The sequence below is a fragment of the Priapulus caudatus genome, unplaced genomic scaffold (genome assembly GCF_000485595.1).
Source record: "Priapulus caudatus unplaced genomic scaffold, Priapulus_caudatus-5.0.1 Scaffold436, whole genome shotgun sequence".
Classification (NCBI taxonomy): Eukaryota; Metazoa; Priapulida; class Priapulimorpha; order Priapulimorphida; family Priapulidae; genus Priapulus; species Priapulus caudatus.
The window spans coordinates 17,746-41,809 of NW_014577497.1; the positions used below are offsets into that span (position 1 = coordinate 17,746).

The 24,064-nt window shown below is 39.6% G+C and overlaps 2 protein-coding genes across 2 annotated transcripts in view; both read left to right on the top strand.

Moving 5' to 3' along the window:
• Window positions 1-18,941, top strand: part of LOC106810374 (glutamate dehydrogenase, mitochondrial-like) — a 23,287-nt gene extending 4,346 nt beyond the window's left edge. Inside the window, exons 2-12 of the mRNA XM_014813694.1 lie at window positions 1,315-1,518; window positions 9,185-9,385; window positions 11,260-11,346; window positions 12,402-12,490; window positions 13,106-13,204; window positions 14,176-14,313; window positions 15,109-15,252; window positions 16,100-16,304; window positions 16,813-16,904; window positions 18,083-18,145; window positions 18,503-18,941. Of these exons, the coding sequence (XP_014669180.1) occupies window positions 1,315-1,518; window positions 9,185-9,385; window positions 11,260-11,346; window positions 12,402-12,490; window positions 13,106-13,204; window positions 14,176-14,313; window positions 15,109-15,252; window positions 16,100-16,304; window positions 16,813-16,904; window positions 18,083-18,145; window positions 18,503-18,622 (1,442 nt within the window). The 3' untranslated portion in view covers window positions 18,623-18,941. The remainder of the gene's footprint in view (window positions 1-1,314; window positions 1,519-9,184; window positions 9,386-11,259; window positions 11,347-12,401; window positions 12,491-13,105; window positions 13,205-14,175; window positions 14,314-15,108; window positions 15,253-16,099; window positions 16,305-16,812; window positions 16,905-18,082; window positions 18,146-18,502) is intronic.
• Window positions 18,942-20,447: 1,506 nt separating this feature from the next.
• The window catches only part of LOC106810375 (glutamate dehydrogenase, mitochondrial-like), a 35,616-nt gene continuing 31,999 nt past the window's right edge, over window positions 20,448-24,064 (top strand). Inside the window, exon 1 of the mRNA XM_014813695.1 lies at window positions 20,448-20,943. The gene's annotated coding sequence lies outside the window, so the exon portion shown is untranslated. The remainder of the gene's footprint in view (window positions 20,944-24,064) is intronic.

Genomic DNA, 24,064 nt, shown 5'->3' on the forward strand with positions numbered 1-24,064 from the left:
TGGCCTAATGGACAGAGTGAAAACCTTTTTTGTTTCAGCGCTGCATGACCTACCATTTTTATAACTTTATTGAAAGGCCCATGAAATGTGCTTTCCACTGACGTGCGAAGAGTAAGTGTCTGATAACCTTTTGACCCTCAAGAGGCGGGTTAAACATGGATTCCTGAACTGCCTCAATGATGTCACAGTGTTGTCATATTCATGGCACATCCATAATCTAGAAACCCAATAAGCCTGGAAAGCCGAATGCGTACAGCACAAGCGTCACGGCTGAAAGGTCGTTGGATCGAATCCCATCTGATTTTTTATTATTTACCTGTTTTCTGTATTTTTCTATCTTTATCCATTTATCTATTTTTTTCCAATTAACGCAAATATTTACATGATTTATTTACAACAATTTAATAACAACAAATAATTTTTACAACAATTAATTTTTTATTATTTTTTAATAGGGTTAGGGTTAGGGTCACAATGCACCATAAAACAGGAGTTTCAGGCACGCGATTTGTATCAACCAATGGGATTTGGGAGGTATGCAAGAGGTGGTTGAAATGATGTGTACGCAACTGCGTATCTGCATATCTGCACCTAACAAAGGTGTCACTACGCACGACTGAAATGTTATGTTTATAACCGTAGCAACAGACCTCAGATGAGCCCAGATGCTCTGCAGCTCTTGTTTTATTTCAGGTTTCTCACTGTTTCATATTGGCCAGCCAACATCTTGAACAGTGATTGTGTTGATTAGTGAATGTGTCTGTACACTTTTACTAATGTGCATACTTTTGTTAAGGCAGTAAGGTGTTTCTTTCACACGCATTTTACAGTCGTTGACAAGTCCTGATGTACAGCCTATATATATTATCAGGAGTCTATCAATAAGGAGTCTATCAGGAGTCTATTGATAGACTCCTGATATTATTAGGTTTATAATAGGAGGCAATCATAGATTTATCTAGGCCATAGAATCCCTATCTATTAGAGCAATGCAATGAGCATCAAATTTCCCTACATCAAGTGCCTTGGTCACCGTTCTTACTTGTAGTGGTGCCTCAAAAACCTGGACGATGTCTATAGTAAGAAACGTACATAGCTGCCATACCCATGAAACGCTCCCCAGGTTACATAGAACGTGTTTTAAGAAAATGTTATCTTGTTCTCTTTTCTTTGATGCGAGAATTTGCCTTGTTACCCCTCTAATGCGCCGTGGTGCCCTAAAATTTTTGAATAGACCAAAAGAAACATTTGAAAATGAAAAAATGTCTAAACTTGAGTTTAATTGTGAATCCTGGTGTTACTTCCTTTACCTAGAGGATCACTTAGTCGCAGACTATAAGGGAGTAAAGCTATCTGAGGATGAGAAGAGGCTTCGTGTGCAGGGTATTCTGCGAACAATCAAGCCATGTCAGCACACCATATCTATCTCATTCCCGATCCGACGAGACAACGGTGTCATAGAGATGATAGATGGATGGAGGGCACAGCACAGTCAGCATAGAACGCCATGCAAGGGAGGTAGGAAGTTTTAATTTATACAACGATTATATGTGTACATAATACACGTATGTACAGTCAAACCTGTATGTAGTGATCACGATCACTTAAAATGATCGATCATGTCACAAGTAAATTGAGGAATTAATAAATGAAGAGAAATTTAGACTCGCCTGTCAGCATACATATTGCTGATCACTTTAGCATAAAAATTATTACGCATTCCTGCTGTTATAGGCAACAAATGTTCACAGTAAATGAACAGCAAACGTGTGCCCGCTATCTTCACATTCGCGATAATGGAATGTTCAAACATTCCCTCAAAACGAGCGCAGGTAGTTATGCGCCGCAAATATTTATAGACTGGTAGCTATATCGAAATGTATACAAAGGTCATTAACCTTGTGTAGAGACAGCGTTCCAATTTCGCGAAGCAAAAATCATGGTCTAGGTTTGTTGATAACATATTATCAAGAGTGAATAATAATAGATATATGATATAGTATGATAATCTATTATTATTCACTCCTGATATTATGTAAACAGTCTAATTTGAAATGCAGATCGGTGCACATATGGGTGGAAAGATTGTTGTGCGAGTGGTCTATTACATGTTAGCCTTACTATATATACATTTGGTGTTATGCAAGTTAAGTATCAGAGCGGTTGAGAAAATATGAAAACGGTTGGTAAAAACATGAGAAATCCTCGCTTTAAGGGAAATGGCGAACATGTTCTTCATAGACAGTTTTTTTTCTATAGAACTTTTATTTTAAAACTGTTACTCAAGAGCCAGTACCTTTTATAGACAGATGTCCATTCTATCAAGAGCGTATCAAGCCTTCTTAATATGCTCTTGATTCTATGGATGTGGTATCATGTATGAGTGCCACTCAAGGGAGGTGTGGAATGTACCATTTATGGGGAGCTGTTCACTCTATGTAGGTAGTTTAACTCTAGATGACTTCCACTAAAGTGGCGTATAACTACAACATCAAAAGTGTCCTTTATGGATTTGATGGTATAGACCACTGAGCTCTATTAATGAGTATTAATAGAGCTCAGTGGATAACAGAGATGTACAGTAGTGCATGAAAGAGAATTATCAGAGAGTCGACTTCCACGTCAATGGTATCAGTGTAATGACAGGTTTGCACCTCTATTCTGGTTTAATACATCTCGTTGGGTGAGATGGTTTGGTTGATGATGAGGAAGCAGCATTAGAAACAACATTTATTCTACCCATTCTCGCATACACGCAGCAAGTGTAGATAGTTTTAACTAAATGAATGAGAGCATTTATACAGCTATATGTTTTTAGGTAAGAGTCTCTCTGCCCACCTTGCACTGACCAAGAACCGAATACTAATGGCATCTTGACCACTCTCTCGTTTGAACCTGCTCTCATCAAATAAGAGTTATTATCCCCCGAATTCCACTCCACCACCCTCTTCTGGTTCTCGACTAGCATCGCTAACAGTTCATTCAAAATTGTTGTTATACGTTTCTGCAGGTTCGGTTGAAATAGACCGCTACGTCGGTGGGGAAAGGCATGCTAGAGATATTACCAGTTCATTAAAAATTTAAAAAGTATGTATACGTATACGTTACGTACTTGGAGTATTTGCTAACACAACAGACAGATATATATATATGATTTTCAAAAACGACTATCTAGCTGTTACATAAAAAATAGTGAGGATTGATATCAAGAAAAAATGCTTTTACTCCGGATATGTGACAGCCATAATCTATATTCTTTATGGCAGAGATTTTAGGTTTTCTGGGTAAAATTGTTTGCAAGGTGCATAACATCAGATAACATGTACTTATAATCGCACGCTCATTCTCTTTCTTACTGTACGGGAGGGTTGGTAGCGTAACACTACTAACAGCAAAATGCTGCATAAACAGGTTTTTGGCAACTCGGACCATCAGAAAAGTGTATATCTGTTAGTTTCGACCCTTGGCTCAGGATTTACCGGACAAATACACAATGTTTAAAATGTTCGCATGCTTCAGTGTTATTGCTTCAGGCAGAATACTTGATCGAATGTAGGAACAGTTGGCTGTAATCACATCACTAATCAGCGTGTTTACATTAGCATGCGGGGGCAATGAACTTACTTAGCAGTTGTACCGATTCCACGGCTATGTCTCGTGATAATATCAAGAGTGAATAATAGAATGAATCTCTATTATTCACTCCTGATAATATCAAGAGTTCATAATAGAAAATTATTTTATTATTATGGACTTCTATTATGAACTCTTGATAATATTTATCTAGCAATGGGAATAGTTTGGGAGGGAGTATTTTGAATACTGTAGTTGGTGAAGATGAAACAGTAGTATGGAAAGAGTGAAATATTAGACCTGTATGGAGTGTAGCAGTGGCGTAGCCAGGATTTTTTAACAGGGGGGGGCCAAAAACAGCGAACTGCGCAAAATAGCGGATGACTTAATATTTTAATGGCTCCGCCGCCTATAGCTCTCTCTCTACACCCTACGCTCCCCCACTTCTCAGCTCTGCAATCTTTGTTTTGGGCGCCATGTGAAAAGGTGACATTATGGTTCGTTGTTCACTGCTCCCAAGATATGTAACTGTTCAGTGGCGGATCCAGGATTCCAAAGAGGGGGGGGGTGAAAGATGCGTTCTCTCGCCTTTTAACTACCAAATGTATCTCCATGAATATTTCAAAATTACGCATTTTTATTGGTAGCATCTGTCACATTGGACTTGCTAAGTCTCTTTCTTAATATTTTTTTGTGAGAAAAATAAAGCTTATCTTTTACTGGTAATTCTGTAGTTGATCTGTTGTGTTAATTATTATCGCGCGCGCTCACTAAATGTGTGTTATCTTGTAGTGACTTGAATTATGTGTTACCGTATACAGGTAAAACTATATAGTGAACTAAAGTCAGAGTACTGAAAGTCAGAATCTGAAAGATTTTCGAAAATATTCAAGGAAAAACATGACTTATATTGAGAGAACAAGAGAGTAGGCCTTACGAAAATAGACTCAAACGATTGCCGCGAAATTAGGCACGAGCGAAAATATGTGCTGGTAATGTGTAACATGTCTCAATCAGCGTCACGTGCACTGATATAGTATCAGCCACAAAAAGGCACAGATCAATATTGCAGAAACCCTTTAATTTAAATCATGTCACTGCTGCAGAGAACCTCGAGAGACTTACTAAAAGGGATGAATCGTTACACCGAACTGGTCCCACACGTGTCGGCGTCTGCTCGTAGGTCAGGCTGCTTCCAGTGAAATCAGTCCAGGGCAAAAACACGAAACAAAATACCGCAAATGGTGTAACTATGTATCTGTGTGACGCGTACCGTTTTAAGTATGCTCTCTCTCTCTCTCTCTTTTGCCTAAACTCAAAGGGGGGCCGGAGCCGGGTCGCCCCCCCCCCTAAATCCGCCGCTGTATAAGTGTAAGTGTGCACAGTGCAGCCGCGAGAGCAATGGCCGCCGGCAGCGTATGTTGTACAGATAGGATTTGAACGGAATTTACAGATATAAGATATAAGATATAACAGTTTTATTTTTCGCTTACAACATAGAACAAGAATTTACAAGGCAAATAAGAAAATAATACCGCGAAGGGATGGCGAAAAGACCATACGGTCATCTAGTCAGCCATCCCCTAGAAAATTATAATTTAAAAAGTAAGCGGGCAACTGTCGTTGAGCAGGAAGAGAAATATATTAACATTGTACTAGTAATAATTTACTATAAGATTTTAACTATGAGTGAACTTTAAGAGTGAAACTGAACAAAGTGAAGAATAATACAAATATGAAGATACAAAAATTAAATGATTCACAATTGCTTAAACGTTATACAAGATATAAGCAGAGATAATTCCTATGTCAAGCAAACTTTGAGCAGAATGCGTACAGTAATGACAATATAAATAAACAATCTTGAATGTAAATTACAACAAAGCAAGCTAAGTTAGTAAGTATGTACGTTTGAAGGAAACTGTCAGCAATAATAGATTTATACTAGGTGAAAGAGAGTATAGAAACATTAAGAATTTGGTACTAAATATATTTCGTATTTATTTAGCATTATATTTTATTGAAACGCTTCAAGTGCCTGTATGTGCCGTGGCTGTGAGCAAACTGCATGCAGTGCCCCTTCCCACACTCAGGACAGTAGAATTGAGCCAGAGCGAGAGCGCCACCTGTTGTGGAGTTTGGGCTGTGAGTGGTGCGCGCGCGAAAGAGACATTCACTTGGTGGGTACCGCCCTCTACTGGTGAAGTTAGGTGGGCGGTAACTTGTAAACAAATCGGCCAATGATGTGAGTGATTGCTGAACGCCTCTGAGCGTTGTGAGCGTCTGCAGCGTAATGTGTAGTGTTGTGTGCCTGAATAATAACTGTTCAGTGGCGGATCCAGGATTCCAAAGAGGGGGGGGGTGAAAACAGGTGGGGGGTATGGGGGTCCTCCCCCAGAAAATGATGAAAATGTAGATAGCAGGAGATGGTATTTGAGGCACTTTTGAGTACATGTACAGCCTTCATTCTGACTACGACAATTCTCATTTTAGTAGAACAATTTTTATTTTTTACATTTTTTTTAACTTTCGGATCAACAGGGGGGCCATGGCCCCCTTTGCCCCCCCCTAACTACGCCACTGGAGTGTAGGATATGAACAGCTAATAAGAGTACCATAGTAACAGTTGCGAAGAATAGGATAGGAACAGTTAGGAAGGATAAGACAGTAAAAGTTTGGAAGGATAGGATCTAGTAACAATTGGGATGGGTAGGATAGTAACAGTTGGCAAAGATAGTCCTGATAGGGACAGTTGGTAAGGAGATAGGATAGGGACAGTTGGGGCGGGTAGGATAATAACGGATGGGGAAAAGAGTGGAACAGTGATAGTTTGGGAGGTTGGCGTGGTACTAGTTGGAGAGGGTGGGGGAGGCCCAATCCGCTGGGGCGGGTGTAACCAAACTACGCTTTACGACTGTTTCACGTCGTAGGAGCCACGTAGTGAGATGAGAAAACGTAACTTGTGGCTAGGGCGGGTGTAGCATGCCTGTATAGTTCTTGTTATAGTAGATTTTGGTAATTATATTGAAGTTGATGGACAGGAAACTTTCTATGCACACACAGTGTGTCAATGGGCTCATACGTATGCGTGCCTGTAATTGCGTATTTAATACAAATTCACATTAATGTGAGCTCAATTTCTCAAGCACATAACTGAATAGAGCTAATGTTGAGTTTCATATATATATATACGTGTGAAATTTAAAACACGTTTTTAAGCTCGGTGGATAGAGTCTCTCACAGCAACAGCCAACAGTTGATATAAGTCAGCGTCCCTTTGGTTAATGAGTACCCCATGGTACCCCATGGTAAACTTACTCTATTTATAATGCACACACTGCGCATGTGTCAACAACTTTAATAGTATGACACGTAGCTAAAGGAAGGAAGGAGTTGATACACGAAACAAGGCGAGATTATGATAATATAGTATATATATTATGGCCACACATCGTAAATCAATTGTATGCAAGCACCTCGAAATTAGTCATAGTCCAATGAGCCTTCATTTCATAAACACACTGTCGCCACTTACTGGCAGGGGTCGGAACATACTGGGTAGTGCAGGAACATACTGCATGGTTAGTGTCCGAACATTCTGGTTAGTGTAAGAAGATACTGGTTAGTGTAGGAACATACTGGTTTGTGTGGGAACATACTGGTTAGTGTAAGAACATACTGGTTAGTGTAAGAACGTACTGGTTAGTGTCCGAACATACTGGTTAGTGTAAGAAGCTACTGGTTAGTGTAGGAAGATTACTTGGTTAGTGCTAGGAAGATACTGGTTATGTTAGGAAGATACTGGTTAGCTGGTAGGACATACTGTTAGTGTAAGAACGTACTGGTGTAGGTAGAACATACTTCGTAGTGTCGAAACATATCTGGCTTAGTGTCGAACATACTGGTTTAGTGTTTAGGAACACTACTGCGTTAGTGTAGGAGATACTGTTAGTGTTCGAACATACTGGTTTGTGTGGTAACATACTGGTGAGTGTAAGAACGTACTGGTTAGTGTTCGAACATACTGGTTTGTGTGGTAACATACTGGTGAGTGTAAGAACGTACTGGTTAGTGTTCGAACACGCTGGGTTTGTGTGGGAACATACTGGTTAGTGTAAGAACGTACTGGTTAGTGTTCGAACATACTGGTTAGTGTGGGAACATACTGGTTAGTGTAAGAACGTACTGGTTAGTGTAAGAACATACTGGTTAGTGTTCGAACATACTGGTTAGTGTAAGAAGATACTGGTTAGTGTGGGAACATACTGGTTAGTGTAAGAACATACTGGTTTGTGTGGGAACATACTGGTTAGTGTAAAAACATATTGGTTAGTGTAGGAACATACTGGTATAGTATAAGAACATACTGGTATAGTATAAGAACATACTGGTTAGTGTCCGAACATACTACTCAGTTTCTGAACGTACCATGTTCCTCTATTGTTGCCGCTCTCCTACCGCTAGTTGTACGTAGCTGTGAATCGTAGGTACAGCTAGTCTGACCATCATATCAGAAACTGGGTCGCAGGCCTTGTAAGACCGGGAACCACTCTAGTTATCATCGATGTGTTTCTCGATAGACTACTGTACAGTGTAGGCCTACATAGGCACGGCACTGCTTATTATTACTGCACGGTACTTGGTTCTAGGAGATACCGTTTGTATACCTAAAAATATAGCTACTTACGGTGGTATGATCAATAATCATCATCCATATGATGATGGATTTATAGGTAATGCGGACACATGTCACTATAAATTATGCACGCACACTGGTAACGATACTGTTTAGTATAGCTTTGTGGGCATGCTGGATCATATCAGGAGTTAATAAAGACAAATTTGTCTTTATTAACTCCTGATCATATTCAACTGTGCTACGTGATATAAACATATACATCACTTGTTATCTGACTAGAAATGCTTGTCTGAATTTCCCGATAGTGTTTGTGTCATATTACGGTGTAAAGTCTCTGTGTAATTGGAGGCGACCCATGATGATCAGCTGACCCACGAGTTGCTCATCCCAGGGTTAGACTGCAACCAAATGATGCGATGATTTGAAAGGACGAGACGACGTTGCCAGAAGCGCTGAAATGTATTCGCTGAAGTTCAGGCGGCCGTTGTCAGAAACATCGTAAAGTTAATGCTAATGTATTGTTAATGCTAAGATAACACTTACGACTAATGTTAATGTTACGAGAGTAGCGTTGACAGAAACGTATCGCAGCTATGAGAAAATTCACGATAACAGGAACTTCATAATTTAATGTCGCAAGGCTGCTGATTGGATGAGAATCGATCACAAAACTCACATTCATACACATTTATTGTACGTCACAGTAATTTATGCAACGGGCCCCAGGCTAATTACTGTGCATAATGAGCCCCGTTAAACAACTGTACCGCACACATATCCTGGAATAGAGAGTTATGCGACACTTACATAGAGTTACACACGGAATGAGTTACACACACACACACAGTTATACGCCATTCATACAGAGCGGACATATTTATACGGAGTTACACGCCGCCGTCGTCGTACGCACTGTGTGTAATCGAGACGATAGCGGGAGTGCATGGCGTTACGTTGTCGTCGTCCTTGCAGGCATCCGCTTCAGCGAGCACGTCAACAAGGACGAGGTTCAGGCCCTCGCTGCCCTGATGACGTACAAGTGCTCGTGCGTCGACGTGCCGTTCGGAGGAGCCAAGGCCGGAGTGCGCATCAACCCGCGCAACTACAGCGAGGACGAACTGGAGAAGATCACGCGCCGCTTCACGATGGAGCTAGCGAAGAAAGGCTTCATAGGTGCGGCGTGGCGAGGAGAGGCCTACTGTATACGCTGTATATTTCGCGGTGGTTTAATTTTCGCGAGTTTCGCGAACGCGTCCCCTGACCGCGAAAATAACAACACGCGAAAATAAGAATACGCTGTTCTTCACTGATTCGGGAATTCACCGACCGCGAAATTAACCACTCGCGAAATTGTCCGTCAAGTCTGAATTCGCGAAAATATCTGTACGCGAAAAATATGGCCTATACAGTATACCTAACGCGGTGTTGGTCGTGCGAAAGCAATCAGCTAGAATACGTAGGGGACAGATTACGTCAGAAGTCAATAAAGTACAAAAGACGGGGGGGGGGGGCTGTCTCGCTATAGTATATCTATGGTCTGCCCCCTAATAAGCCCGCAGTGGCAGAGTCACACGGTGGAGTTAATGCATCACTGCATAGTGACAAACACAGACACACACACACACACACACACACACACACACACACACACACACACACACACACACACACACACACACACGTACGCGCGTCGCCTTGGGGAGCAATCGCTGCGTGTGTATGGATCGCGGGTAGCTGTGCGAGCGTCGGAGAGCTGTCGGGAGTGCGTGGTTAATAGCGCGATGATTATATGAATGGAAGCTTCTTACCCGCTCCTTTACGATGTAGCTACAGTATATAGAGTCATAGACCTCTACCGTGCGCGGTGGAATGCATCACCACACGCGGAAACACGTGTATGCTATCATGCCCCGTTTTACAGACAAGTTACGAGTTCTGGACACTTATCATCTAAGTGTTTGTCTTAATTCGTTACGTCGAGCCGTTTTCGTTTTCTTCTTTGACACCGATTACTTTCGACGCACTCGGATGTACCATGCTCAGGAAATCGCGCACGTGTTACTTAAAGTTATTAGGCTAATTATTCAAAAGTTTATTTTGAAAAATATTTCGAAATGCGTGTGCTGGTTTCCATGGCAAGTATAGTGAGGGTTTATTGCTGCGTGCTGTATATCATTCGTGACGGAAGATGCAGGGCATGTTTATTAACAGGATGAGGCTGATGCTAGTCGCAAATATGTGAGCGTTCCAGATCTGCCTGTATTACTGGCAATACTGGCAGTTGGAGTATAAATAGCCGAGTGTTCTCAGCGTATACAATTAGCCTGCCAATATTGATTGCAACGTGTGTGCGTGCGTGTTCGCGACTGCGTGCGCGTTCGTCGTGTGTGTGTGTGTGTGCGTGCGTGCGTGCGTGCGCGTGCGTGCGTGTGCGTGCGGGTGTGCATATGCGTGTGTGTATGAATGAGGAAGTGGGTAGGCCCTACCCTACCCCACAAGAAAACAGCTGTGCAAACTGATGCAAAATCTGAGCCAAGTATAGTAACTAGGAGGTGGGTTGGGGGGGGGGTACACATTGTCAGAAACTTCGTTCATCGGGCAGATATGACGTCGTAAGTCTAAAATGTTGTGTCGTTAGAAGGGCTGACCTTATCTTGTGCCCCCCCCCCCCATTGCAAGTATCAGGTGAGCTTCTGCTATAGAATTGTCAGCCAGCTGTGAAAGCCGTCAAGAAGGAAATTGTCTGAAATTCAGTCAGTTTTTCTTTTTATCATTGTTGTTTCAGGTAAATCTAATGTGTTGTATTATATTTATTATACAGGGAACGACCATATAACTGGTCACAAAATTTCATTTATCGAGTGAGCTTTTAAGAAGTGTTGTTTGGTTCCAATGTGTAGTCCCAATTCTCAAGTTATGCTAGTCAATTGTTAACTAAGTAATAGAGCGTCATTCGTATGTCATGATGTATGTCTTTGAGTAAGATGTGCTCGTAGGAATGCCCCTATTGTAAGATAACTTATCCACGGTGGTTCTTGCGCTTTTAGGACCTGGAATAGATGTGCCTGCCCCTGACATGGGTACAGGAGAGCGTGAGATGTCATGGATTGCTAGCACATATGCGAAAACAGTAGGTACGTTGCATCGGTTCATTTCTTGAAGAATTGCTCTTTGTTTTATTATTGTTTTGAAATCAATTGACATGTGCTGGGTGCTGACAACCACTGACAGACAGAAAGTGATACGTGGCAGAGTTGTCAGATGTGTGATGTCTGCTAAATTCTTTTCTACATCAACCAAAGCTTGATAATTGAATAATGCTTTACTTTATGCAGGATTTAGTACGTTGTAGCACATAAGCTACATAGTAGACCAATTAGCAAGAATGGCTATAACGTGGAAACGGTGCCATACTTTCAGCATTGTTTGCATCAATGTTGAAATATATTTATACGCGTATGTGTGCATGCGTGCGTCCGTGCGTGCGCACGTGCACGGGTGGCAATACATAGCTGTCGTCTGTTTCAGTAAATTAATTTCAGTCCACGTAACTAAAATAACGTAACGTAACGTAACGTAACGTACGTAATGTAGCGTAAGAATGCCCATATCGTTGTATGCTTACACATGGTTCGCACAGTCCTTGAAAAGTCCTTGAATTTGAGGGGAGTCCTTGAAAAGTCCTTGAATTTGAGGGGAGTCCTTGAAAAGTACTTGAATTTAGTAAATGTTGATTTTGTGCTTGAAAAGTCTTTGAATTTCATGAAAATGTCCTTGAATTTTTAGAAAGAATCCTTGCCTGTATTAAAAAGAAATTTTGAACCAATAACAATAATGTGCAAACCTCAATAAAAATTGCGTTAAATGAGCTTAAAAAGCTATAGACGCGATAGACAGTTAAATCATGATCACAAATTACAGTAAGTCAATAAAATCAGTCAGTAAATCAAGGTATGTTGTAGAAGTGACAGTGTTTAGAAGGGTTTATTAATATGATCCAGGTAAGTTTTAGAGGTGACAGTGATTAAGAATGGGGTTATTAAATTAATCCAGGTATGTTTTGTTCCGTGTATGGATTCCGATAAAATGTCCGATAATAAAATGTCCTTGAATTTCTGATAAAATGTCCTTGAAAAGTCCTTGAAAAGTCCTTGATACATTTTTCAGTCCTGTATGAACCATGTTACAGGTTACCTAGACATAAACGCGCATGCGTGCGTGACAGGCAAGCCTGTGTCGCAGGGAGGCATCCATGGCAGAGTGTCGGCCACAGGCAGGGTAAGAGCAGCTCAGTGCTTATACATGTATCAGCGGCGGTGCTCATGAGAGAGTCATTAACATGTTCTATTAGAAGCCTTACTGGCTAAGAAGAGTGGATCGATTACAGTCTTGGTATCCTAGGACAGCAGACTGACCTCGCGGGGGTTCACAGCCATATTGCTCTGTCATATAATGTATTTGTTGGTATGCGCGCGTGAGTGCGTGCATGCGTAGCCGTGCGCGTGTCGTGTCCGTACGTGCATGCGTGAGCGTATTATGTGAACACTGTGCAGCTTTACATAGCATAACCCTAGCTTTTGGCCTAAACTTACGTACCATATTCTGATTCCCCACTTACTCCAAGGTAATCCTGCATCTATGTTTTGTTCAGCCTTTGTTTATACTAGTCTCAAGTTCACTGGGGTTTATCCCTTCACAACATTGACAATATCTCCTAAAATGCTTATTGCATTCCTGATTCATTCTCCTGTCAGTATGCATATTATCAAGAGTACAATGATAGAAAAAATCTCTATCATGGTAGGCTTGATAATATTAAATATTTGCAATTACATATCATTTTCACATTATTCTGCTTGTAATTGGTTGTCATTGCATTGTTTTCGTACACAGGGCGTGTTTCATGGAATTGAACAATTTGTCCATGAAGCAAACTACATGAGCAGCATTGGGCTATTTCCTGGGTTTGGAGGAAAAACATTCATTGTGCAGGTAGGCAAACTACTGTGTACGGGCATATGCACAGTGGACAGCTGGCCAATATGTCGTAAAGACGGTGATTTTCGCCACTGATGGTAATGTTCTAGCTTAATAGCGCTCATGAATGTGATTGATGATTGATGACGGAAAGCAGAAGCATTGGTCGGTGGGGGAAAGTTCGACATGGGTGTTTTCAAACCACGTTTGTTTCTACTCACACGCGCGAACATACGTGCAGGTCGTACAGATGGTAGTAACTACATGAGTGATCATGCAGCAGGTGCTACATCCATCACCAGTGCAGGGTGTCCTTGCCCACACCCTGCCGGTTCTGGCTCTGACTCTCTCTACCTCATGAAATCATGAAAATGTTTTTTAACAACAAAGTCTTGCCTTTACATCTGACAAATGATAGTGCGCAATGTGTGTCTTGAATCATTCTCCTAGCTAAGTAATCTTATTGAGTTGCACCGTGGGTGTGGGTCTATTCCAGTTAATGCCACACCATTGCAGTAGCCAAGCTATATCGGACAGTGGCTGACACACATGTAGGGATCTATGCGTTTACTTGTTGATATGGTCATGGCTATATTAAGATGAGCACACATTCAGATGCTTGCCAGCTGTAATTTCATGTTCAGCGTGCATTTATGCGACTCATCTGTCGCTTCTAAAGTCCAAATGCGATTTTAACTTCATTGCAATGTCAACAATTAACTTCATGGCTGTTGTTAGAGGTATGTCAGCGTACCTTATTCATCTCCTCACGGGTGGTCCTCAATGGATCACATAATGTTTCAATTGACCACTCAAAAGTTTATTATCACTACTGAAAAGAGAACATGGAATTGTTTTTGTACTTGTTCTACAGTTTGATTTTGCTAAAACTCAAACTGTTGAGCAACATACTTACTATTATTAATTAATCTATCTTAGTAGAATTCGTTGCCGTGTTGGTGTTTATGTGTGTGTCTTTGGACTAGGGTTTCGGTAACGTGGGACTTCACTCATGCCGCTACTTGCACCGAGCTGGAGCAAAGTGCATCGGTGTTCAGGAGTGGGATGGTGCTATCTACAATGCAGAGGGCATCCATCCCAAGGAACTAGAGGAATATAAACTGGTGAGAAAATTTGTTGCGTACCTTTTTAGTTGATTTGAACTTTGTCAGATATGCAGATAATGCAGTAGCACAGGTATATCTCCATACATTATGACACTACGTGATGCTGTCAACAATAGAGGTGTAAATATCTATGTTTTATTTACAATCATCATGTTCAGTATGTAGTATCACAGGCAGAAACTTAACCATTAGTTTAAAAACAGAGGTCAGTAGCAAAAATAAAGCTAGTCAAAGGCAGCATGACCTGAATGATCCCTTGAGAAATTTTTGGTTTTAAAAATGGGTTATACTTTCATATATTCATTGTAAGTTCGTTGAAATATGCTAATGTGCAGATATATTAACTGTTCAGTGAACATTTGGCACACAGACTTCCTCACTGATTTCTTCTCTCTTTCGAGAAAAGAACAATGGCCTGTTGCTAATGCAGTAGTATATTTGTGTTTGATGGTAAACGTTACAATTCATAGTCAAGAAAATATCAAGAATATTTTAATGACTGCTGTTACAGTGCTACACTTATTTATATTTATCTCTCATTTAAACACCTGGTTTAATCAACGTATTTTGTCATGTAATCAACTCAAAATACTAACAGTTAATTTAAGTAATGTAAAGGTCTTGCACAGCAGTGGACAATTTATATTCTAAAATGTTTCAAGTCATTTCAGTGATGGAATTTCGATCTGGAATATTTCTAGTCTGTAGTGTTAGGGTTAGGGTTAGGGTTCTGTTTTTAGAATGGGTGAAATCTTTTCTCGGTTCATGACTGCCATTGTAATTGTATTGTAGGAGCATGGTACCATTATGGGCTTCCCTGGTGCAGAACAATACACGAAACAAGAGTCGCTGTTGTATGAAGACTGCGATATACTCATACCTGCTGCTAGTGAGAAGCAGATTCACATTGGAAACTGTCACAAAGTCAAGGCCAAGGTAGGTTGGTCTTGTTCTAACTGCAAATCAAATTCGACTGCTTGACTACGCTTTAGCATACAGGTAATCACAACCCAAATAGATTTACAACATTTCTTAGGTTATACAACAATCTTTGTACCATGCTAAATAGTAAACAAATCCCAAGGACATTCGCCCAGGACATTAATATGGGATGGGATTCAGCCGGGAATCTCATGGTACAGACGCGTGTTTTTTTAATCACATCATTGGTGTTTTAATACCATCACCTGTGGTATCAGATCTCGATGTGCTATACAGCCATGTTCCACTGGTTCAAACCTTTTCCTGCTGCAAATTGCTGCAGTTAGATAGTATTTACGTTAGGCGGCAGCACTGCTCAGCAGGAAACATTGATTTTCAGTGAGCAAAACAGTTTATGTTTCATTGAACCTGACATGCTTTGCACTAATTACAATATGGCATTTTTTTGGTATATACACTAGAAAGCAGGGAATTGGTCTATTTCGTTAAAAACACGTTCAAAGGTTGAAGGAAAACAAATGAACATTTACTGCAATGCATGTTCACAAATTTCCATAATAATTAGCATAGAACAGTAGAACAGTTTTCCCAGTTTAGGTGGCAAAACGTGGTATTTGAGGTGGTCACTGAAATTTTAAATGAAACTTTAAATTTTAATTTAGTAAAGGTTAATGAAACGAAAAGTTAACGAAGAAAAGATATGTGTGCTTCCTCTAAGATAATGACTGGTCATACTAATTGAACCTCCTAATGAATGTATTGAAAGCATTAATTGACATTGAGGAAAATCTTGTGACACAATATGATTATCATTTATATGAGCTACGTCTTCTACTTACAGATTATTGCAGAGGGAGCTAATGGACCCGTGACCGCAGGTGCCCAGGCACACTTCATCAAAAATAATGTTCTGGTTATTCCCGATCTTTATCTCAACGCCGGTGGTGTCACCGTCTCCTACTTTGAGTGGCTTAAGAATCTAAACCATGTCAGCTATGGACGTCTCACCTTCAAATATGAGAAGGACTCCAACTATCACCTGCTAGGTCTGTACATAGTAGCTATAGATGTTGTGTGTTGTATGTTGTGAATAGATCAAGCAGTCTGATCGATAGGGGAATTATATCACATGACACTTGGCATGCAGTGTTTCCCTGCTGGGTAATTAGTCCGATTTCCAAGCCAGCAGAATATTGTAAATGGTCTTCTATTAGAGAAGAGTAGATGCAAATTTATATGGCTGTTAATTAGGCGCAATTATAGCATGCTTACTTTGTTTTATAGACACGAAGTTTGTCAGTGCACAATACTCAAAACCTGAACTTCATATTAATAATAATACCATGAACCTAACTATACTATCTCTAGTGTAAATTTATACTATACTACTAGATAATATATATATACTACCTATGGTTTACTTGTGTTTATAGTAATATGGATGGTTTCATAATATTCTCTTATCTGAAGCCGTCTGAAGGGAACCAAAACAAGCTATTGATGAATATATAATTGGAATGTATTGTCCTAATGCGAGTAAATTGTGCTTTGCAGAGAGTGTGCAACATTCATTAGAGCGCAAGTTTGGCAAGGCTGGGGGTGGCATACCAATTATGCCTAGTGAGGCTTTCCAAGATAGAATACAAGTAAGTCACACTCTTAACATGTATATTTATTTCACATGTCAGTTTGCAGTCAAACCTGTGTTATTGATCACCCCTCTGGAATGGACACTTGTCCATAAAGAACACGTAGCGATTTCCTTGAATGGCAGTTATAAAGTGAAACCACTTTTGTAGAATGCACTGCTGTCTATAACAGATACTTCATGGGGTTTCCCTTGAGTGACCGGTGTATACAGGTTTAACTGTATTGATCATCTCATAAGGGAAGTAGTTCGATTGGAGATCAGCTTGTTTGGCTATTTTGGGAGGCACCTGTCAAAGAAGTTACACACCAGGGAGCTGTACATGCTGCACTAACTATCAAAGGGAAAGCTTATTACATATTTACTGATATATAAATGACCCCTGCTACAGTTAATACTTCCTGCCCATGCACGTGTTTGTAGTTAGCGTAGCGGTTACAAATTTAAGACCGGATGGTTCTAAAAACGGTCCGTCATCGAATTTCATCTAGGTGTTTTTCCTATTTAATTAGATCGTATATATCACCACACATGCACGCAATTTTAATGATTCTATCATACATAGTTTTATAAATGTAGCCAGTCAAAAACGAAAAAGTTTTACTGTGACAGCGAGCATAATTTATTTATATAATAGTGGGAATTCATCATTTTAGCACAAGCTTAACGAAATCGTTACACAAGATGCTATAGAATCTAACATTATAATGTAACATGACATTTCCAGCGATAATCTTAAGAAATTCATGAATTTATTGATATTTATTCTTTAATAATCATCACTTTTAGTCCATGTTCATTTATGTCATTAAACATTAAATTTTATAGTATGCTTTGATAAATTTAATCTTGTGATGACCGTAGAGAGGATACTTGTAACCTTGCCTAATCCTCAATTCTATCCTCCATACTTCAATGGCAAACTGCCAGGTATATGTATAAATAATATAATGTATTATAAGCAGGAGTAAATTTAAAAGAAATTAGTTTATATTCACTCCTGATATAATATAATATAATATATAATATTATATACAATAACATTTCTTTAATCCTTCCTTATTGAAGTGATGTTCAAAATCTTTAATATTATACATGTCTGTGTCTGAATTTTGAATCTGTCACCATCATATCAGTCAGGAGTAATCAGTATGGTTTTTCATATGGTATATATAGGGAGCATCTGAGAAGGATATTGTACATTCCGGGCTGGCGTATACCATGGAGAGATCAGCACGTGTAAGTATTTGATTGTTTGAACATTGAAATTCATACTACCACGTTCATATCTGCACTATATCTTGTATGAATATGTTCCTAGTAATACACTAAACTATTACGTATTACTATATATCTCATTTTATTATCAATTGTGAAATATTTATGTATATGCTAATAGTTATTTCTACAATTTGGCTATTGCATAAAAATGATGTCATAAAAAAGATTAAAAATGCTAAACTAAGCCATATAATTTGAATATGTCTATAATGCTTTGCATTTCATTAGTTCTTAAACTTGAACATTTATTTGCCTGAATTTTATTATAATTTGCAAAGCAAGGATTTATGCATTACAGTATATTATTCTTTGTAGGCAATTATGGCTATAGCGATGAAGTACAACTTGGGTCTGGACATTCGTACTGCAGCCTACATAAATTCCATTGAGAAAATCTACAAAAGTTACCGTGAAGCTGGATTCACGTTCACATAGTCATGCTATTCAGACATTCACCACCTTCCAGTGCTTTTGTAAAAGAATTCACATGCGCCGACACGTATTGTGATAAAGATCATGCTGCTAATTGTGTTTAGACATAGGAATTGTTGAACATTTAATAGTTTTATTAGGAAAATTGATCATAGGCTTGTGAACATGCCTCAGTAACATGAATGGCTGCAAGTAGCATGAGGCAACTCTTGCGGATCTTGACCACGTAATAGCTGCATATAGAGAATGCTTAAGCCCGGCGCACATTGCCGAACATTTTGCTCAAAAACAGTATCGTAGCAATGTTCCATGAAATGTTCGGCAATGTGCGGTGAAAAAAGTCGCCGACCATTTGTTCCGAACAATGTTTCTGAAGATCGGAAATGTTTGATATCTCGAACATTGTTCGTCGAATGATTCGTCAATCTGCGCTGAACGTCGAACAATTCTAGGAACATTTGTAAAGTAGTAACCAATAGCAGCACAATATGTGGTCACATGATTTTTGTGTACAATCACCGACTGATCACGTGACTTTTTGCAACACAGCTACTAGACGGCGCCACGAGGTTGTTCGCTGCAAAATGTTCGGCAATGTGCGCTCAGCAATTGTTTACCCGCACATTGCCAGACAAAAACATTTGTTCGGACGAACATTTGTTCGGGAAAATGTTCGGCAATGTGCGCCAGGCTTTACCTGATACTCTAATTTATCATTTGTGAACATGCATTTTCTTTATATTTTATAGTTTTAGTCACATATTTTAGTGTTTGTGCTCGGGTATTTATGTGATTAAATAGTATAAGCTGTTGGTTTTGTTCACTAGTCAGTATAGTCTTTCACGTTGTAAATGCACAATTGTATGATAGTAGTAATTGTGTTTATCTAGCAGCTATATGAGTGTCAGCTAAGTGGTTTGTTGTTACGATAATGTAGTGCGCTGTGTGCTCATAGCTATCTTATCACATTTAGGTGATCTGGAACTTTTGCAATTAATACTAATATACCGTCCACCAACTGTTTAATCAGGTATATTGTTTTATTGCCAATGTCGATCAGATTTTTAGTAGTATATGTAGTAGACCAATAAATTTTGTCCTAGAAATTTGTGAATCAATGTATATAGGTGCATAAGTTCAAAGATAAAAAGAGAAGGCTCAGTTGTGTACTAGTACTTGTATTACTATTAAGCTATGCTCAGGTAAAATAACATTATACTAGGGCTGAGAGGCTCTATGTCCCCCAGGGTACTGCCGGAACGTACCCTGTTACTATCTAATATGCCGGACCGTACCTCGCCTACTCCACTAACGAGTCTAGGGATCGAGTCGCCTACGCCATAGATATATACAACACATGTGTACCAGGGTACGTTCCGGTGGCGCAAATCCACTTTAGGCACCTTATGTATCACGAAGTGATGCACAGATTTCTGTGTATCATCAACTGATACACAGACTTTCCGTATATCAAGGAATGATGCAAAAACCCTAACCCGAACCCTAACCCTAAGTCATAAAGTATAACCTTACTCCTTAGGTATCACGAAGTGTGTTAGGGTTAGGGTTGGGCTTAGGGTTAGGGTTAGGGTTTTTGCATCATTCCTTGATATACGGAAATTCTGTGCATCAGTTGATGATAGTTTGATACACAGAAATCTGTGCATCACTTCGTGATACCTAAGGTGCCTAAAGTGGATTTGCACCCGTTCCGGTATACCGGACGTTCCGGCAGTACCGTGGGGGACATAGTCTCATAGACCCTATGAGCTCTACTAGGGGTTCAAGGATAGAGAACATGGGTCCCAATAAAACCAATGTCATTTACATCAATATAAATATAATATTATATCAATATAATAGGTTAGGGTTATGGTTAGGATTAGGGTTAGGCACATTACTCATTAGGTTATGGTTTTATACATTGGTTTTATTGGGACCCATGTTCTCTATCCTTGGGCCATGTGATGTTGGAACTGTGTTGTGTTTGATGATATTCTTACAATGCTTTGTGAAATGGGTCCAGCGATAGGAAAAGTTAGTTTGTTGAAACATCGTTGTAGTTGAAGTTTGCAGGTAAAGTATATTAGCTTCAGATCCATTTGTTTTAGACACTAGATGGCAGCACGGTGCAATCGAGGGTTTTAAACGCCAGCGCCCCCTTTTGCTAAAAGAGTGGCAAGGGGCCAAGTGCAAGGATCCACACTACTGTTACTCAAGACTTGTAGCGTCACTCCTCTCTTCCCACGTCTTCCATTTGCGAAGTTCGTTTGATGGTGTGATTGTCAGTGTTTCTAAACTGTACAGACGTTGCTGTGACTGAGGTAAACGCGCAGTGTTTTAGTTAATAGTAATACCACGTATCAAGCAATTTCTTTAGAATTGACTGGTTGCACCAGTGTTTTGAGCAATTTCCAAAAATTTGAAACCCTTTAAATTCTTGCTAGTGACAGTGTTTGTAGTAATAATAACACATTAACAATTAACATTAATTTAACGTTCATATTATCATATTCTTTATGGGAATCGTTCTAGATGGTCAGTGTGTCTGTCTATACGCTGTTAACCATTCATTACTATATTTCTATAATTAGACCCTCTAATAATGGAATGTTTACTACACAGGCACTTGGACCGTTTCAATAATAAAATGATGGTTAATAAATACAACTTGTCAGTAGCCTACTACTACAGTACCAGCAATAGTCTTAATGTTTGATTTGACCTAATAACTTCACTTCAACACCGTTCAATACACCGCTGCAACACATAGCCCGCACGCCATTGTGCATGCACAAATACACAGTAGATAGGAGAAACTACACAGTAGTTTAGTTAGGACACACAGTAGTACACAGTAGTTACACAGTAGTACTAGATAGGAGAAACTACACAGTAAATACACACTCCTATCTACTGTGTATTTGTGCATGCACAATGGCGTGCGGGCTATGTGTTGCAGCGGTGTATTGAACGGTGTTGAAGTGAAGTTATTAGGTCAAATCAAACATTAAGACTATTGCTGGTACTGTAGTAGTAGGCTACTGACAAGTTGTATTTATTAACCATCATTTTATTATTGAAACGGTCCAAGTGCCTGTGGTTTACTACACTGTACACACTTGTTATGACTATGACCAGGGAGTCTATAATAGGCTATAGAGCCTATTATAGACTCCCTGCTATGACTCATGAGTATGACTACGGTATGACTTAGCTCCAAGAAACGATATTGCTAGGGTTAGAATAGCGACCTGTGTCTATTGACGTTAGTCACACAGCCTGGTTGGGTTATACTATGACTATGAGGGTTAATTAATACAAATTACTGTATAAACTACACTGATTGTAAGTTGAAATTTTACTGCGATCTAACCCTATATGCATGGCTATTCTCACCTAACCGTAATTGAAACCATATTTAGTGTTACTACTACTAGTATAGCTTGTATTTGTAACTAGAATAGTTGTTGCTTATATATAATTAGTCCGAGATTCCTCTGAACCCACACCAAATGATAAATCCACCAAAATCGTCGGTGTGGGCATTAATTGGTCAGAGGAATCTCGGACTAATATATAATATAAGACCTTGGATTTTTGTCAGGTGGCTAGTATTGATGTATAGCTCCAATTTAATAAAATATATACTTTCTTGTCTGTGTAACTAATATAACTAATCAATAACATAGCTATGATAAAACATATTTAAGACTAAGTTAAACTTCAAGTAAATCTTATACTTATATAGCCTTGCAAAAGATGATCATGCTGTGAAAGATGCATCATGTTCATATAGTACATAACAATGTATATTTACACTGGTGAGTGTTGCTATATGAGTAGTGATGATATGATAATTAGATTATTGATTAATTTTGTATTAACAAATGTTACTCAGGAGGTTGAATCAGCAATGTTGCAAATAATAGTCTTTGATGTGTTATAGATGCTTGTCAATTATGGTTACAGTTAAATAAAAAATGTTTTCAATACACTGGTGCTTTACTGATAAATTACTGCTGTAGAAATTCATATCCTTGTTTTACAGAAATTTCACCAATAATGCACTGATTGTGTTTCTATATGAATAAATGCACTTATAGTTTTCCATCCACAGTAATCAGATATGTTCTCTCTTACAAATCCTGGGTTTGACCCAGGTCCAGTACGCAGGTGTCATATTAATTAATAGACTAATATAAGATACATGGGTTGACCATAGAGATATCTGTTCACACCATGCATGAGTGGATCGATATATATTATATACATTCTCTCTACACTAGTAACCAGGGTTAGAAATTGAGTTTTTTTGCAAGGCAGCAAGTACTTGTTACCAGAGGGGGAAAAAACAGACAGCAAACTAACACTGGGTTTACACTATCAACTTGTTGCTGTGAAATTGATGAATTTGATGTTTTTCAGTTATTTGACCGAAAATTAGCAGTGTAAACGTAAAAGTTGTGCGCAACTGGTTAATATCAACTGGTTGCGAGATTAGAACGTGTCCTATTTTCGCCGTGCGGCCACTCGGAGAACAGAAATCAGGGGGTGTGTCACACCACCTGGGGGGAGAGCAGGTTGTTGCTATCAGTGCCACACTGGCGCGAATTAATACATGCAAAAATGTGTATCCACGGCGCCCTGCGCGCACACTTTGGGTCAAATATTGAAGCGTTTTTCAACTCGCGGTCGATAACGTAAAAGCTTTGAACAACTGATAGAGAAGTTGATAGAACGTGGAAAACCCAATCATCTCGTCGATTTTTCCATAGTGTAAACCCAGCTTAACTCACCCAGGCAGAAACTAAAGCAAAACCATAGCAGGTTGACTCCCTCCCACCCCAACGGTACTGTCCTATTTCCTCTGTCCGTATGGAAGCTGGATTGGGCTCTTAGCCCTGGTTTTCCTGATTCGTTCATTCTAAATATAGTGACTCGTGTCAAAGTTATTCGTCAAATTAAGTATTGACGGTCACGTAGGGTCAACACGATTTGAAGAAATAAGACACCCTGTACAACTAACTGGCCATCATATTAACAGAAATTGCTTGTAACTTTGGTGCTTTCACTGGTTTATTAGGAATTTCTTGGCAGCAAGTAGTTGCTGCTAACATTGTGAGCAGGTAGCAAATTGACTGTTGTAGGCAGATAAACTGCTGCTTGCTGCAGACAGTATGTACATACATGTACGTTTTAAAATAGCACATCTTTACAGTTGAAAGTGCCTAGATAGGGGTCCACACATGTGTACTCTGGACAGTCTGCAGCGGATATCCGCGCGAAGCGCGTCGCGCCACCTGGTGGCGCCTTTTAGAACGAAATCGCTGCGCTGTCAATATGACTTTAAGGGTTCTATCAGATCGGGGTGTTATCGGTCAATTCAGGAGTTGTGGCGCTTGGACAAACTTTTGGATTATGCACGTAGGGCGAGAATAACTC